At 44.6% G+C, this 16,745-nt stretch overlaps 1 protein-coding gene across 1 annotated transcript in view; it reads right to left on the minus strand.

Moving 5' to 3' along the window:
- VSTM5 (V-set and transmembrane domain containing 5) overlaps window positions 1-12,855 on the minus strand; it is a 20,636-nt gene extending 7,781 nt beyond the window's left edge. Inside the window, exon 1 of the mRNA XM_083361940.1 lies at window positions 12,275-12,855. Coding sequence (XP_083218066.1) covers window positions 12,275-12,365 — 91 coding nt within the window. The 5' untranslated portion in view covers window positions 12,366-12,855. The remainder of the gene's footprint in view (window positions 1-12,274) is intronic.
- Between the last annotated feature and the right edge of the window lie 3,890 nt (window positions 12,856-16,745).

Here is a 16,745-nt window from a genome sequence, read left to right on the forward strand (position 1 = left end):
TATTTATTTATTTATTTATTTAAATTCCATTTATATCCCGCCCTTCTCCGAAGACTCAGGGCGGCTTACAAGCTTAGCAGTAGCCTTCATTCTATGTATATGCCTGCTTATTAGGGCTTTCACACACACACCAAGCGGCATTATTACAAAGTCAGCTTAATTGCCCCCAACAATCTGGGTCCTCATTTTACCTACCTCGGAAGGATGGAAGGCTGAGTCAACCTTGAGCCTGGTGGGATGCAAACCTGCACTAATTGCAGGCAGCTGGTGTTACTTAAGGAGGCATTAGCCCACTGCTCCACCAAGGCTCATTTAGTCTGTGATGCTTCCTTGATGACCTAGTATCAGGTTTTTTTCAGTCTAAGCAACTTTAAAATGGGTGGACTTCCACTCTCAGAATTCCCCGGACACCCTAACCTAAAAGTTGCACAGATTGAGAAACACTACAGTAGAAGATACTGTCAAAAGCCTCCCTGAGTCTTCGGAGAAGGGCGGGATATAAATGGTATTAAAATTAAAATAAAATAAATAAATACTTTAAACCACCGGTGATTTTAGATCCCAGGTTATTTCCTCATCATCACCTGCTTCTTGTTTCAGGAGAAACTAGAATTTCTCCTGGCAACTCTGTAAGAACTGCTTTGGTGTCCCTCAAGGTGATGTTGAAAGGATGAAAGCAGGAACAAAATGTTCCAGGACCAAGTGAAATGAAACATTTTAATGAAAAAAAGGACTAGGGGTGACCTGATGGCAGTGCTGCAGTATTTGAGGGGCTGCCCCAAAGAAGAGGGAGTCAAGCTATTCTCCAAAGCACCTGAAGGCAGGACAAGAAGCAACGGATGGAGACTAGTCAAGGAGAGAAACAACCTAGAACTGAGGAGAAATTTCCTGACAGAACAATTAGCCAGTGGAACAACCTGCCTCCAGAAGTGGTGAATGCCCCAACACTGGAAGTTTTTAAGAAGAGACTGGCCAGCCATTTGTCTGGAATGGTACAGGGTCCCCTGCTTGAGCAGGGGGCTGGACTAGAAGACCTCCAAAGTCCCTTCCAACTCTGTTATTCTGATTGGAGGTGAGCAGTTGTGCTTGTGTATGTTAATGTGGATAAGCATGAAGGATGATATTTGGATCCTGACAGGGAAGGGGGGAAATAAAGGGTCACCAAGTAAACAGGGTGGATCATCATACCTGTGGCTTATCGAGAAGAAAGGGCTGAAGCAGTGGGCAAGGTCCTACCACAATTCAATATGTTAGGGTAGGCATCTGAAGCATCTTCAAAGATAACGTCCAATTTTTTTTTATTTACTTAATGTATTGATTTATATAACTGCTCACCATCTCACAACTGTCACTTTGGTTGGCAAATATGTGAGTGAAAACCAACAAAAGAAAAATAATAGAAATGACAACGTTGACATCGGGGGATAATCACTCAGCTATACAACTGCAATCATGGCAAAGAAAAGCTTCTTTCATACTTGTGTCACATCCAACAAAAACAGGTTTACCAATCAAATTTTCTTTGAAAAAGAGCAGTAAAAGTACATATACACCCTATACACACAGACACATACCCTTTGATCTACCTATTATCTATCTGTCATCTAACTATATTTCTCTCTCTCTCTCTCTCTCTCTCTCTCTCTCTCTCACACACACACACACACACACACACACACACACACACACACACACACACACATATATATATATATATATATATATATATATATATATATATATATATATATATATATATATATATATATATATATATATATATATATATGTATCTATATACAGGGCTTTTTTCTCACAGAACGCTCAGAACGGAGTTCCGGCACCTTTTTTGGATGGAACCTATATATGCTAAGGCAGTAGATATTTGTTTTTTATGAATGGTTGTTTTATTGTTTTTATTCCTTAACAATAAACAGCTGTTTTTATTTATCCCAGAGTTTGAAGATTCTTATATCTCTAACATATATATATATGTGTGTGTTTGTGTGTGTGTGTGCGTATACATGTATACATATATACGTATGTATATACATATACATATACACAGACACAGACACGCACATATACATAAGCATATACACATACACCTTGTATAAACACACAGACATGTGTGTGTATCTAGGACTAGGGGGGGGGATATGATAGCAGTATTCCAGCATTTGACAGGCTGCCACAAGGAGGAGGGGATCAATTTATTTTCCAGAGCATCAGAAGGCAAGACAAGAAACAATGGATGGAAACTAATCAAGCAGAGAAGCAACCTGGAAATAAGAAACTTCCTAACAATGAGGATAAATAACCAGTGGAACAGCTTGCCTTCAGATGTTGTGGGTGCTCCATCACTCGAGGCTTTTAAGAAGAGACTGGACAATCACTTGTCTGAAATGATATAGGGACTCCTGCTTGTCTGGGGGGGCTGGACTAGAAGACCTCCAAGGTCCCTTCCAGCTTTATTCTAATTCTGATATTCTTGCTGTAATAGGAACCTATTGCTAAAGCAGGAAAACCTAGCTGTGTCCAGCACTAGAAAGATCATTGTACAACTTTTTAAAAGAAAAGGCCTGCAATGTTTGCTCAAAGAATGAGAGAATGGTGCCAATGTAAACTGCCAGTAAGGAAACCACCCCAACAACCTTAATCAGTTCTTTGGAATCTAGCGAGACAAAGCAAAGCCCAACTAGGCAGAGTTGGTCCTGGAGCCTAGGAAATCTCAAGGCTGTAGCCTTGACTGAGATAGTTGGAAAAAACATTCTAGAAGAAGTCAGTGGTAAAGCACTTCCATACAGGTGATCCTCCTTTTGTGACCACAGTTGGGACCAGAATTTACATTGCTAAGGAAGGCAGTGGTTAAGTAAGCCGTGCACAATCTTCTCTGCCCTGGTTGTTAAGCAAATCACTGCAGTTGCTAAGTGAAACATGCAGTTGGTAAGCGAATCTGGCTTTCCCCTTTTGACTGTGCTAGTCGAAGCCAGGACCGGTGGCAAATAATTACTTTCACTGCCATTGTAGCTTCAAATGGTCATTAACCAAATTCTTGTAAATGGAGGGTTACCTGTTTTATGGCTAAAAAAATTACAGGGACATGTTGCAAAGCTGAGCTCAATGTAGTGTATAAAAGTTATGGGAATAGAACGGAGTTTCAGACATCTGTTGCTCAAACCATGGACTGGCTCGGTTAAATCCAGGAATTGTGACCTGGTACTACCTGTGCTACGGCTACTGAAATGTACGCATGATGTTTTTGAGGATTGGTTTTATAATGATGTGTGTTTCTGTCACTGGTTCAGGGTAATGTGGGCTTTTCAAAATTGTATAAAATGGGGTCCATAAGGGTATGCTCATTTTGGAACTTGAGTCTGGATAACCTTTTATTTGTAAATAAAAGTCTTACTCCTTTCCACCTTTTGGGTGTGGTTCATTGGGCCTGCACACCAAGCAAAAGGACTCCGGCTTGGTGTGACAAGAAGAAGAAAACTCTGAAGTTAGAAAGGTTCACACACAAAGTTTGAGGGAGAACCGGCCTCCCATGGTTATTATCCATTAGAAGATTATTTTATGCAGATGAGTTCACTAATATTGCTTTCAGTTTGAAGGAGAGGCTGAATATGAAAGGTTGGGTAGAGAAGTAAATTAATTTTTGTGAGCGTACTAAATGGTGGATTTCTGACACCAAATCCTGTGCTTCTGGTAAACGAGGGCAGGTCTGAATAACTATGTAGTGCATCTTCAGCCTCGTGAACAAATAAATCCAGATGTCAGAACATGATGTTTCACTCCATCTTGTTGACTCACTGTTTTGAATTTAAATTAGAAATCACTGCATTTCTGGAGAACAGCAATTTATTAGACTAAGTCTTGGGACAAAAGAGGCTTTCCCTTAATGACCTGTTTGCCTGCCAGTGAATCTGCAAGGTTGCACATCAAAAGAACAATGGAGGCAATGTTCAGTACCGTGTCCTCTGCAAAAATAGGCTGAAAATCTCTACCTCTAAATGCCGAACTATGCCGCAATACCAAGTGCAAAAAAATTGCAAAAACAATTGTAATTAGTTTATCAGAAAATTAGAACAATAATTTCCTTTGCTAAAGGAAGGAGAGAGCCAGTTTGGTTTAAGTGGCCAGAAACTTGGAAACTGTGAATTCTAGTTCTGCCTTGGACACAAAACCAGCAGGGGTGACCTTGGGCCAGTCACCCTCTTCCAGCCCTAGGAAGGAGGCAATAACAAATCCCTTCTGAAAAACCTTGCCAAGAAAATTTCAGGGACTTGTCCAGGCAATCTTCAAGAATCATACATACGTATTTTACAGAAGAAAAAAAAAGGGAGAAACCTAAAGAATTTGACAGCCCCTCAAAGTAGTCCAGAGAACAAGCACAAACCACGGGACTAACCCAACCTTTATTGTAAGGTTATAGTAACAGAATCTTGCAAGCAGTGGGTGGCTTAGATGTTCTAATGCTCACCTCACACTCAGAAGGTTGAGAGTTCAACCCTAGGTAGCGATAGATGTTCTTCTATCAGGGCACAAAGAGAAAATATGTACTGTGAACTCTGTGTAGGTGTCAGGAAGGGTATCCAACCAATAAATTCTCAGCTTCACTCAGTTGCCCCAACTCCACCCCAATACAAGGGATTAAAAGGTAAAGGTTTCCCCGCACATGCGTGCTAGTCGTTTCTGACTCTAGGGGCTGGTGCTCATCTCCGTTTCAAAGCCGAAGAGCCAGCGCTTGTCCGAGGACGTCTCCATGGTCATGTGGCTGGCATGACTGGACACCAAAGGTGCACAGACCGCTGTTACCTTCCCACCAGAGTGGTCCCTATTTTTCTACTTGCATTTTTACGTGCTTTCGAACTGCTAGGTTGGCAGAAGCTGGGACGAGTAACAGGCACTCACTCTGTTACACAGCACTCGGGATTCAACCCGCCAAACTGCCGACCTTCTGATCGACAAGCTCAGCGTCACATGGTTGTAAAAAGAAAAAAAATAGTAATAGAATATTTCAAGATTAAAAGTATTTCTTGCTTCTTCCTTTTCACTCTTTAGAAAACTAGGGAGGGTCCCTTCCAACACACTCCTTTTCCAAAAGGCTGAGAGACCTTTTGTATGATAGTTATCTTGGCCAGGGCACCCCAACCTATCTAGGTTGGCAGCCCGGGGCAGGGAGGGATGGAGGTGCCTTTACACACACAAGCACACAAACGTGTGAATGGAGCTGTGCATGCACGAATAGGGTTGTGATTGCGCATGCAACACAAACGGGGTCATGAGTGCCTGCGCAATGCTTGGGCGACACTAGCACCGCTGCAATGCCACAATGAGTGGGGATGTGCGTTTGCAGCGATGACAGTGCCGGCATGACGTGCCATGCACTGGCCAGCCACTTATGTGGTCCAGTGGCCAACAGCCCATTGCCCGGTAATGACCCCTGATCTAGGCTGTGGCTCTTCTCTCTCAAAGTTCTCACAGACCATTACAGAATTCCTTTTGTATTCTTTCATTAAAAATAAAATACAAATTTCCAGAAACAGGTAATCCTCAAGTTAACAACCATGATGGAGCCTGCCTACGTAGCATGGTCATGACTTGTTGCAGTTGTAAAGCAGTTCTGTCGCATGACTGTCCCAATTTTACCACCTTAATTGTAGTGGTCATTAAGCACATCACCCCCGTTGTTAAGTGAATCTGCTGTCCTTAAGCAAACACTGCAAACACTAAGTGAACCAAAGGTTTGTTATTATGGGCGCAGTTTTGCTGTAAACCAGAAGTCAATGCCGGGTTTTCTCAAAACCGTTGCAAAACATGATCATGTGACCACAGGACACTACAAACAGCCAACGTTTTTGCCAATTATGTGAAGTGCAGTCATGTGACTGTAAGGTGGCAGGCTGACCATTGGAACTTCAAACCCAGGTCATAAGTGCCCCCTAGGTAGGCCTGTCAGAACTTCAACTGGTCATTAAGCAATTTTATTTTATTTATTTTATTTTAATTCCATTTATATCCCGCCCTTCTCCGAAGACTCAGGGCGGCTTACAAGCTTAGCAATAGCCTTCATTCTATGTATATGCCTGCTTATTAGGGCTTTCACACACACCCCAAGCGGCATTATTACAAAGTCAGCTTATTGCCCCCAACAATCTGGGTCCTCATTTTACCTACCTCGGAAGGATGGAAGGCTGAGTCAACCTTGAGCCTGGTGGGATGCGAACCTGCACTAATTGCAGGTAGCTGGTGTTACTTAAGGAGGCATTAGCCCACTGCTCCACCAAGGCTTTAAGTAAGTAAGGACTACCTGTTTACTTCCTGTCTTGCAAACTATGCTCCCAGAGATACTTGCTGTCAGGTGCCACCTTACACTTGCTTGTGTGCTTCACCTATTAGGCAGGGACAGTCTGTCATGAACTTTGGGGGAGGGCGGATGGGAGGAGGGATGCTGGGGGGGAAGCGAAAGTAGTGCTCTATCTCCCCAAGATGCTGCTGCAAGGTCACCTGGCTGGGAGAAGAAGGCGGCTGCATACCAACCAATGTGCCCGTTCTAAAAACATCTTGCCTGGACCTGATTGGTCATGGGGGGGGATCAGCGATGGGAGGCAGTTAAGGGAGGGAAAAGTTGAACTTAGGGATTTTGGCGCACAATTCTCAGTTCTGGCTATGTGTTAGTGCCATACACTTGCCTTCTAATAAAATTTACACCCGTCTCAATAAATGGAGGTAAGGATCTTTTCTAATTAGAGGCTTAAGTGCTGGCAGGTCTGACATTTGCCCTTTGGGAAAGGGGAAGAGTGGTCATTAATGACCTGCAGTTCTTTCTTTGCAACATTTTTCTCCATGAAACAATCGCTCTGCGTGTTTTGCATGTGTGCAGAAAAAGACGTTTTGCTTTGGGTTAAGACAGGGGTAGGCAAGGCGATCAAACCGGTCAGTCCTAGAGGAGATCAACCCTGACTGCTCTTTAGAAGGCCAGATCCTAAAGCTAAAACTCAAATACTTTGGCCACCTAATGAGAAGGAAGGACTCACTGGAGAAGAGCCTAATGCTGGGAAAGATTGAGGGCAAGAGAAGAAGGGGACGACAGAAAATGAGGTGGCTGGATGGAGTCCCTGAAGCAGTAGGCGTGAGCTTAAATGGACTCCAGAAGATGGTAGAGGACAGGAAGGCCTAGAGGAACATTGTCCATAGGATCGCGATGGGTCGGACACAACTTCGCAAGTAACAACAACAACAAGGCAACCTCGGCTCTTTTATGACTCATGGACTTCAACTCCCAGAATTCCTGAGTCAGCTATGCTGACTCAGGAATTCTGGGAGTTGAAGTCCATGAGTCATAAAAGAGCCGAGGTTGCCTACCCCTGGGTTAAGACAAAGGCCTCAGAGAGGGAGAAATGGATTTTTGAGAAGGGAAAGATTTTCTCTCTCTCTCTCTCTTAAATCCTACTTTCCCACCGCACCGATCCTGTCCGTGACCGGGAAAATTAGTCCTGACTTATGCCTCTGCTCTTAAAACAATATAAAAGCGGCAGTTATTTGGACTGGAGAGGAGGAAACAGAAGGCAAGAGCATCAGATAGTTCTTATATTAGCATAAGCAGGGCTTTTTTTGTCATAGAATGCCCAGAATGGAGTTCCGGCACCTTTTTGGGATGGAACCTTGTAGGGTAGGCAAGGTGGGTTGTATGACATGGGTGAGTTCCGGCACCTTTTTCTTTTACAAAAAAAGCACTGAGCACAAGGGATATTAATTTTCAATGCTGCCTTATTATTTATTCATGCAGAGGTACAATGACCATGTTTTCTTGGAAAAAGCAAAGGACAAGAGTGAAAAGGGTAAATTTGAAGGAGGTCATGAGAACAAAAAAAAATATTTAGATTTATAACTTCGCTTTACAAAGGGAAATTCAAGTGCCAAAAACCAGGAAAATCAATAATTACATCAAATTAATCTAATCGTTACTCTAGTCTTGAAACATTCTCTCCCAGCTTCAGCTTTCCTTTGCTTAACAGACCCACAAAAGCCGTTAAGTGCGAGGATTGTATCATAAAGTTCATCACTGTTGTAATTGCGAATAGTCGCTGAGCGAAGCAGTTGCTAAAGAAGGATTTATTTACCTGTGCTGCTTTTTGAAACATTTTTGTCAGCTATTGCAGGGGTCCCCAACCTCCGGGCCGTGGCCTCTACTGGGCCGTGGCCTATTTGGAACCGGGCTGCGCGAGTGGTGGGCTGGCACACATGCACACACGCAGTTCAACCTGCGCAAGCAGTGGGCTGGCAGACATGCACATACACAGCTCAACTTCCAAACGTCAAGCTGCATGTGCATGCGCACTAGCCTGCCACTCACACAGCCCAGTTCCCCTTCCCCCCCCCTAGCTGGGCTACCAAGCTGCAAAGGCTGGGAACCGCTGAGCTATTGTCCACTTTTTGCTATTTATTGCTATTGTATGAAATTTACAGATTTACATTTTAGCATGTTATTTATATCTGCACTTCTCCATCCAGGCATCAAGTAAATTTATTTGTCATAAAAATAGCCATTTAGGTGTGTTTGGCTTATCTCTGTTAATTCCCTTGGCTAGCCCCAACTTCCCTAAGAATGGACAACCCAAAACAATTAACAGATACGAGCAGTCCTCAACTTACAACTGCAACTGAGGCCAGAAATTTGTTTTCAAGCCACTGCAGTCATTGAGCAGGTCAACATGTGACCTAACTCAATTTTACAACCATTTTTATGATGATTATAAAGCAAATCACATGTTAAGGGAATCCAGGGTATCGAATGGCCATTTTCTGCCAGAAATCTAATCTTCCAAGATGGGATATTGCATTTTCTGGGAGCCCGAATTGTATTCCTTTCCATGCCAAATTCAAGTACATAAAAGATATGCCCTATATTCCAGGGGTAGGCAACCTTGGCTCTTGTGGACTTCAATACCAAGAATTCCCAAACCAACCACGCTGACTCAGGAATTCTGGGAGTCGAAGTCCACAAGTCATAAAAGAGACAAAGTTCCCTAAACCTGTCCTATTCTGTGCAGCACATTGCCCAGTCCAACAAACCCTGACGTCTTACCACACAAAAAAAAAGGATGGGGGGGGGGAGAGGAAGAAGAAATTGGAAAAAAGGTGAAACAAGAATATAACTGAGAGAAATTGGCATTCTCACCCGCTCATTGCCACAGTCTTTGAGAGCTGCTTGCACGTTGAAAATTAGTGATTGGACGGCCTCACAAATCAATAAAACAACAAAACCAAACAAAATCCAACATAAAATAAAATAAAAAATGAATAAATATTAGGAAAGGGGGTAAAAAGAAAGTCCAATTAGCAGATGACGGATCTGCGGTGACAGGTAGTTCCTGACTTACGACTCTAATGGAGCCCGCCCATCAAGATTGCAAATTGCGACAGTCATAAAAATGGGTCAGTCGTATGACCTGACTTGATTTTACAATCTTTTTGAGGTGGTGGTCATTAGGCGAAAACGGCGGTCATTCGTTTCGGTCCATTGCTTCCCGTCCTGCTTTCAGGCCCTTTGGAGAAGAGCTTGACTCCCTCTTCTTCGTGGCAGCCCCTGAGATATCGGAGCACGGCTCTCATGTCCACCAACCCTCGTCCTTCTCTTCATTAAACTAGACCAGGGGTAGGCAACCTTGGCTCTTTTATGACTCGTGGACCAACCATGCTGACTGAGGAATTCTGGGAGTTGAAGTCCACAAGTCATAAAAGAGCCAAGGTTGCCTACCCCTGAACTAAGGTAAAGGTAAAGGTTCCCCCGCACATGTGTGCTAGTCGTTTCCGACTCTAGGGGCTGGTGCTCATCTCCGTTTCAAAGCCGAAGAGCCAGCGCTTGTCCGAGGACATCTTCGTGGTCATGTGGCCGGCATGACTGGACGCCAAAGACGCACGGAACGCTGTTACCTTCCCACCGTAGTGGTCCCTATTTTTCTACTTGCATTTTTTATGTGCTTTCGAACTGCTAGGTTGGCAGAAGCTGGGACGAGTAACAGGCGCTCACTCTGTTACGCGGCACTCGGGATTCGACCCGCCAAAGTGCCGACCTTCTGATCGACCCCTGAACTAGACATACCCAATTCCAGCAACCGTTCCTTACAGGTTTTAGCCTCCAGTCCCCTGATCATCTTTGTTGTTTTAAATGCCAACAACTGAGCAGCTGGGAGGGAGGGAGGGAAAAGGACCTGGGAAGGGGGGGGGAGAGAACCAAACGGCCACTAACACCTTGTTCCAAAAACCCCCCCCAACAACCCCAAAACAAAACAACCCCATCTGGTTGGCAACGGCTTTGCTCCCAGGACACGTCAGGCAGAAATGCAACAGGCGCCACTTTCCCCTCGCCGTCTCCCCTGCGCGAGCAAAACGACACCCGTTCAAGCGTCCAGGTGTAACCAGACTACGTCCTCGACTTACGACTACGACGGGTGTTTCAATAAAACAACAAAACCAAATGAAATCCAACATAAAATAAAATAAAAATAAAATAAATATTAGGAAAGGGGCTAAAAAGAAAGTCCAATTAGCAGATGACGGATCTGCGGTGACAGGTAGTTCCTGACTTACGACTCTAATGGAGCCCGCCCATCAAGGTTGCAAATTGCGACAGTCATAAAAATGGGTCAGTCGTATGACTTGACTTGATTTTACAATCTTTTTGAGGGGGTGGTCATTAGGCAACCCCAAAACAAAACAACCCCATCTGGTTGGCAACGGCTTTGCTCCCAGGACGCGTCAGGCAGAAATGCAACAGGCGCCAACTTTCCCCTCGCCGCCTATCCCCTGCGCGAGCGAAACGACACCCGTTCAAGCGTCCAAGTGTAACCAGACTACGTCCTCGACTTACGACTACGACGAGTGTTTCAATAAAACAACAAAACCAAATGAAATCCAACATAAAATAAAATAAAAATAAAATAAATATTAGGAAAGGGGGTAAAAAGAAAGTCCAATTAGCAGATGACGGATCTGCGGTGACAGGTAGTTCCTGACTTACGACTCTAATGGAGCCCGCCCATCAAGGTTGCAAATTGCGACAGTCATAAAAATGGGTCAGTCGTATGACTTGACTTGATTTTACAATCTTTTTGAGGGGGTGGTCATTAGGCAACCCCAAAACAAAACAACCCCATCTGGTTGGCAACGGCTTTGCTCCCAGGACGCGTCAGGCAGAAATGCAACAGGCGCCAACTTTCCCCTCGCCGCCTATCCCCTGCGCGAGTGAAACGACACCCGTTCAAGCGTCCAAGTGTAACCAGACTACGTCCTCGACTTACGACTACGACGAGTGTTTCAATAAAACAACAAAACCAAATGAAATCCAACATAAAATAAAATAAAAATAAAATAAATATTAGGAAAGGGGGTAAAAAGAAAGTCCAATTAGCAGATGACGGATCTGCGGTGACAGGTAGTTCCTGACTTACGACTCTAATGGAGCCCGCCCATCAAGGTTGCAAATTGCGACAGTCATAAAAATGGGTCAGTCGTATGACTTGACTTGATTTTACAATCTTTTTGAGGGGGTGGTCATTAGGCAACCCCAAAACAAAACAACCCCATCTGGTTGGCAACGGCTTTGCTCCCAGGACGCGTCAGGCAGAAATGCAACAGGCGCCAACTTTCCCCTCGCCGCCTATCCCCTGCGCGAGCGAAACGACACCCGTTCAAGCGTCCAAGTGTAACCAGACTACGTCCTCGACTTACGACTACGACGAGTGTTTCAATAAAACAACAAAACCAAATGAAATCCAACATAAAATAAAATAAAAATAAAATAAATATTAGGAAAGGGGGTAAAAAGAAAGTCCAATTAGCAGATGACGGATCTGCGGTGACAGGTAGTTCCTGACTTACGACTCTAATGGAGCCCGCCCATCAAGGTTGCAAATTGCGACAGTCATAAAAATGGGTCAGTCGTATGACTTGACTTGATTTTACAATCTTTTTGAGGGGGTGGTCATTAGGCAACCCCAAAACAAAACAACCCCATCTGGTTGGCAACGGCTTTGCTCCCAGGACGCGTCAGGCAGAAATACAACAGGCGCCAACTTTCCCCTCGCCGCCTATCCCCTGCGCGAGCGAAACGACACCCGTTCAAAAGCGTCCAGGTGTAACCAGACTACGTCCTCGACTTACGACTACGACGGGTGTTTCTTTTTCCCCCACCCAGCCACCCACGTCCCCCCAATCTCCATACGGTCCCAACCCGGGCCTGGAAGGGAGAGGCGGGCGAGGCACTCACTTTGCAGAGCCCACTGGGCGGCCAGGCACAAAGTCAGCCAAGCGAGTCGGACCCGCGGTCGGCCAGGCTGTGGGCGGTCGAGAGGCCTCATCAGAAAGCGGGGAAACGCCGCTCGGGTTCATTCAGACGATCCTCCCGGGCGGACCTGGCAGAAATAACGGGTCGGGTCGGGTCGGGAGGGATGCGGGAATTATTATTATTATTTTCCCGCCCTTCTCCCAAGATCTGCTCCCGCGTCGGCATGGAGACGGCAGAAGAAGCCCGTCTGCGGCGCCGGAGAGGCTCCATGCGCAAGCAGCGTTCCTGGCCGCGGCTCTTCCCTTTCCTCAGAATGAGGCAGAGCCGGGAGGTGAAGGCCGGCCTCCGCCTCGGCTTCAGCCCTGCCAGCCGGCCTTTTTTGCTTTGCGCTGCGGCTGGCCGAGGGCCAACAACCAGCCGGGCTCGGCGCTCGCCCTGCCCAGACAGGAGCCGCCCAGTTTCTTGTTGGGCAGCCTGGGGGAGAAGATGGATTCTTAGAGCGCCTTGGAGTCAGTCAGAACTTTGAAGGGGGGGTCCTTGGTGCTCTCCGAGCTCGCTTGTTTTCTTGCAGACGTTTCATTAGCCAAACTGGGTAACAACATCAGGACACTGAGGGTGTTACCTAGTTTGGGTAACGGAACGTCTGGAAGAAAACAAGCGAGCTCGGAGAGCAGCCAGGAAGGACCCCTCATGTCAAATATTCTCCTTTATTAATCAGAATTTTCAATCAGAATAAAGCTGGAAGGGACCTCGGAGGTCTTCTAGTCTAGCCTCCTGCTCAAGAAGGAAACCCTGTATCATTTCAGACAAATAATAATAATAATAAGTTGGAAGGAACCTTGGAGGTCATCTAGTCCAACCCCCTGCTAAGGCAGGAAACCCTATACCATTTCAGGCAAATGGCTGTCCAGTCTCTTCTTAAAAACCTCCAGTGTTGGAGCATTCACCACTTCTGGAGGCAGGTTGTTCCACTGGTTACTTGTTCTAACTGTCAGGAAGTTTCTCCTTAGTTCTAGGTTGCTTCTCTCCTTGACTAGTTTCCATGGTTGCCCAATCTCTTCTTAAAACTTTCTAGGCTTGGCGCATCTACAATTTCGGGAGGCAAGTCATCCCACTGATTAACTCTTGTAACTGGAGAGATGGGACATTCTAATTCCGCGTGCATAAGTGTGGAACCGGTTGGGGGACTTTGGGTGTGTGTGTGTGTGTGTGTGTGTGTGTTGGTTTGTCTGTCCCTGTCCCTCCTCCCTCTCTGACCTTGTCTCCCTCCCTCTGCCTCTCTTTCTCCCTCTCCCTCTCATCAACCTATCTCACTTGATTGTTGTGGAGAAAAACAGAGGTACAAACATTAGGTATGCTGCCTTGAGTTGTGCATAAATATAGGAAGTCCTCGACTAACAGCCACAGCAGAGCTCATAATTTCTATGGCTAAGCAAGGCAATTGTCAAGTGACTTTTTGCCCCATCTTATGACCTTTCTTACAAGGGACGCGGTGGCTCAGTGGGTTAGGACGCTGAGCTTGTTGATCAGAAGGTCGGCAGTTTGGCGGGTCAAATCCCGAGTGCCGCATAACAGAGTGAGTGTCTGTTACTCGTCCCAGCTTCTGCCAACCTAGCAGTTTGAAAGCGCATAAAAATGCAATAAGAAAAATAGGGACCACTACGGTGGGAAGGTAACAGCGTTCCGTACGCCTTTGGCGTCTAGTCATGCCGGCCACATGACCACGGAGACGTCCTCGGACAAGCGCTGGCTCTTCGGCTTTGAAACGGAGATGAGCACCGGCCCCTAGAGTTGGAAACGACTAGCACACATGTGCGGGGAAACCTTTACCTTTACCTTTTATGACCTTTCTTACCACCATTGTTAAGTAAATCACTGCAGTTGTTAAGCTAGTGTCACAGTTGTTAAGTGAATCTGGCTTCCCCATTGACTCTGCTTGTCAGAAGTTTGCAAAAGGTGATCCCGTGACCCTTGGACATTGCAACGGTCATAAATATATGCCAGTTGCCAGGCATCCAAATTTTGATCACATGACCTCAGGGATGCTGCAACAGACTTAAGTGTGAAAAACGATCATGTCACTTATTTCAGTGCTGTTGTAGCTTTGAACAGTTACTAAACAAATGGCTGTAAGTTGAGGACTGCCTGTTTTTAAGGAAAGGAACAGGATAAAAACTTGAAAATAGCATGCTTCACCTAGGCATCTCAAGCAGGTTCAAAACACTCTACTGCTAATTTTAAAGACCCAATGCCTTCCAACCATCAGGATAACACATTATTTTTTCCTTTGCTATATTTAACTCACCCCGCCAGCCCACGATCACATTTCAGTGAGCACTATAAAGTCAAGGAAGAAGTGCAAACCCAGAAGATTTCAAAATACTTTACCTATCCAAGGAACCTTGGGGATACCCCCAAACTGTCTTAGGAGTCTATTGAAATCAAAATTATTTTCCAGATATTAGATACGTTTGCAAAATTACGAAACAATGTCTTCTCATTATTATTTGTAATTTAAAAGAGGGGTTATTCATATAAAATATTTTTATTTAATGTTGTATCAATAGAAGCTCAGGGATGAACTGTGGGGTCTTTGATGCTCAGGTGCTCTTGGTTTGATATTATTTCTACCAAAACCTGATGAGGATTCGCTAAATCTTCTCTCACCCAATCTTCTCTCACTCTTCTAACCCAACTGGGCCACAGTTTATTTTTCTATATTTTTTCATATAATAAATAAGTATTGACTAGGATAGTAACTACTTAGATTCTTCCATATTGAAGTTGGATGCCATATATTATTTTTCAAATTATTATCAATGGCACTGGGAAAGAGGTTACTCAGGAAGAACATCCCCCAGGTATAATATATGCTGAGTATGTAGCCAGTTTATGAATAATGCAGTTGCCTTGATAGCATAATATTGCAAATCATAAATTAAGCACACGGGTTGGTAGTGTATCACATCCTGAATTATACTTTAGCTAGACAGATTTTCAATGAAAGGCTTTTTCTGAAACAGTTGGAAGGAACATGCTGGCTGGAGAATCCTCAGTGTTGAATCCAGATCTCTTAAGGTTGCTAAGCCTGAGAAACACTGATTTAGAGTGTTGACTAAGGCTAAATTTGGAGAGACACAGTTTCAAATCTATGTAGTCCATGGAAAGTCTTTGAGTTTTGCATTCTTGTTAGAAGCACCGAGGTGCTTCTGGGTTGAAAGTGACATCAGCTTTGCCCTGGGAATGCCCGGTTGGGGGCTTCTTTCATGACCCCAGCAGGAGCTGGAGCGAAGGACAGAAGCTCACCCCATCCCACAATAGCTCTCAGATCTTGAACGCAGGCTTACTAACCTTCTACCCATGTCCTAACAACTATTTGAGTAACCTTAAGCTACTCCTTATATCTCAGCTCAGTCTTATGTCCCAGATGTCTCAGCTCTCTGAGAAGACGGTACTATCAATGCCATTCTGGAACTCTGGGCATAAAATGGATATCTATCTAAGAAAACAAGCAAATAAATGGAAGGATGGATCTAGTTGAATTTTAACTTCATCTTTGAATGCCTTACTGGTGGAAGAGGCAAACTTTAAGTGGTTTTGAACACCTATGATCACATTGTTGGCATTCTCTGAAACACCTCTGTACTTTTCTGTAATTTTATTGTTACTGATTGTGTCCAACACGTCATCCTTTGCTGATTAGTTCTGGAGATCTTCACCAGATTCCTACTAGTACAAACCAGGAGGGATAATTGAGTTAAGCCCTCCCCAGGCTCGTGCTCATGAGTTGTATTGGAATTCATCTCCCATTATACCCAGTCCAACACTTAAAAAATTATGAGATTTGACGTCTCACTCATTTGCCAAAATAGGAATGCTACGGGATCAGAATTCAAACAAACGCACTTATTCGCGTTATTAAAAACCTTTCATGGGCAATCTCTGCAAGTTGTACGATAAAATCTTAATAGGACCTCTGTTCCTGGCAGCAAAACAAGCTGTAATAAAATGCTGGAGAGCTTTGAAGAGACTGGCACGGACAACAGCAAGAACAGAAAAGCAGCTAGAGAACATTAGATTAGCATAGCTTACCAATTGTTCATAGTTATGATAAATCCTCCCAAAGAGATTTAACAACCCAGTTTTGAAGTTCCAACATCACCCCCTGCCCTGTGGTCACATGACCCCATTTGGGGTGCTCAACAACTGGTCTGTGTTTACGGCTGTTTGCAGCACTTCAGGGTCATGTGACCGTGATTTGTGATGGTTTTGTCAGAAACCATCATTATGCTGATTTCTAGCAACAACAAAAAAACAACAGCCCATAGCAAACAATGGATTTGTTTAATGAGCCTGGTGCTTTACAACTGCCATATTCATTTAACGACTGCTGCAGAATAGGTTGTAAAGGCGAATCCAGTCACATGGTGACCTGTATTATGAATGTCACAGC

Source organism: Vipera ursinii (assembly GCF_947247035.1).
Source record: "Vipera ursinii genome assembly, chromosome: 4".
Classification (NCBI taxonomy): domain Eukaryota; kingdom Metazoa; phylum Chordata; class Lepidosauria; order Squamata; family Viperidae; genus Vipera; species Vipera ursinii.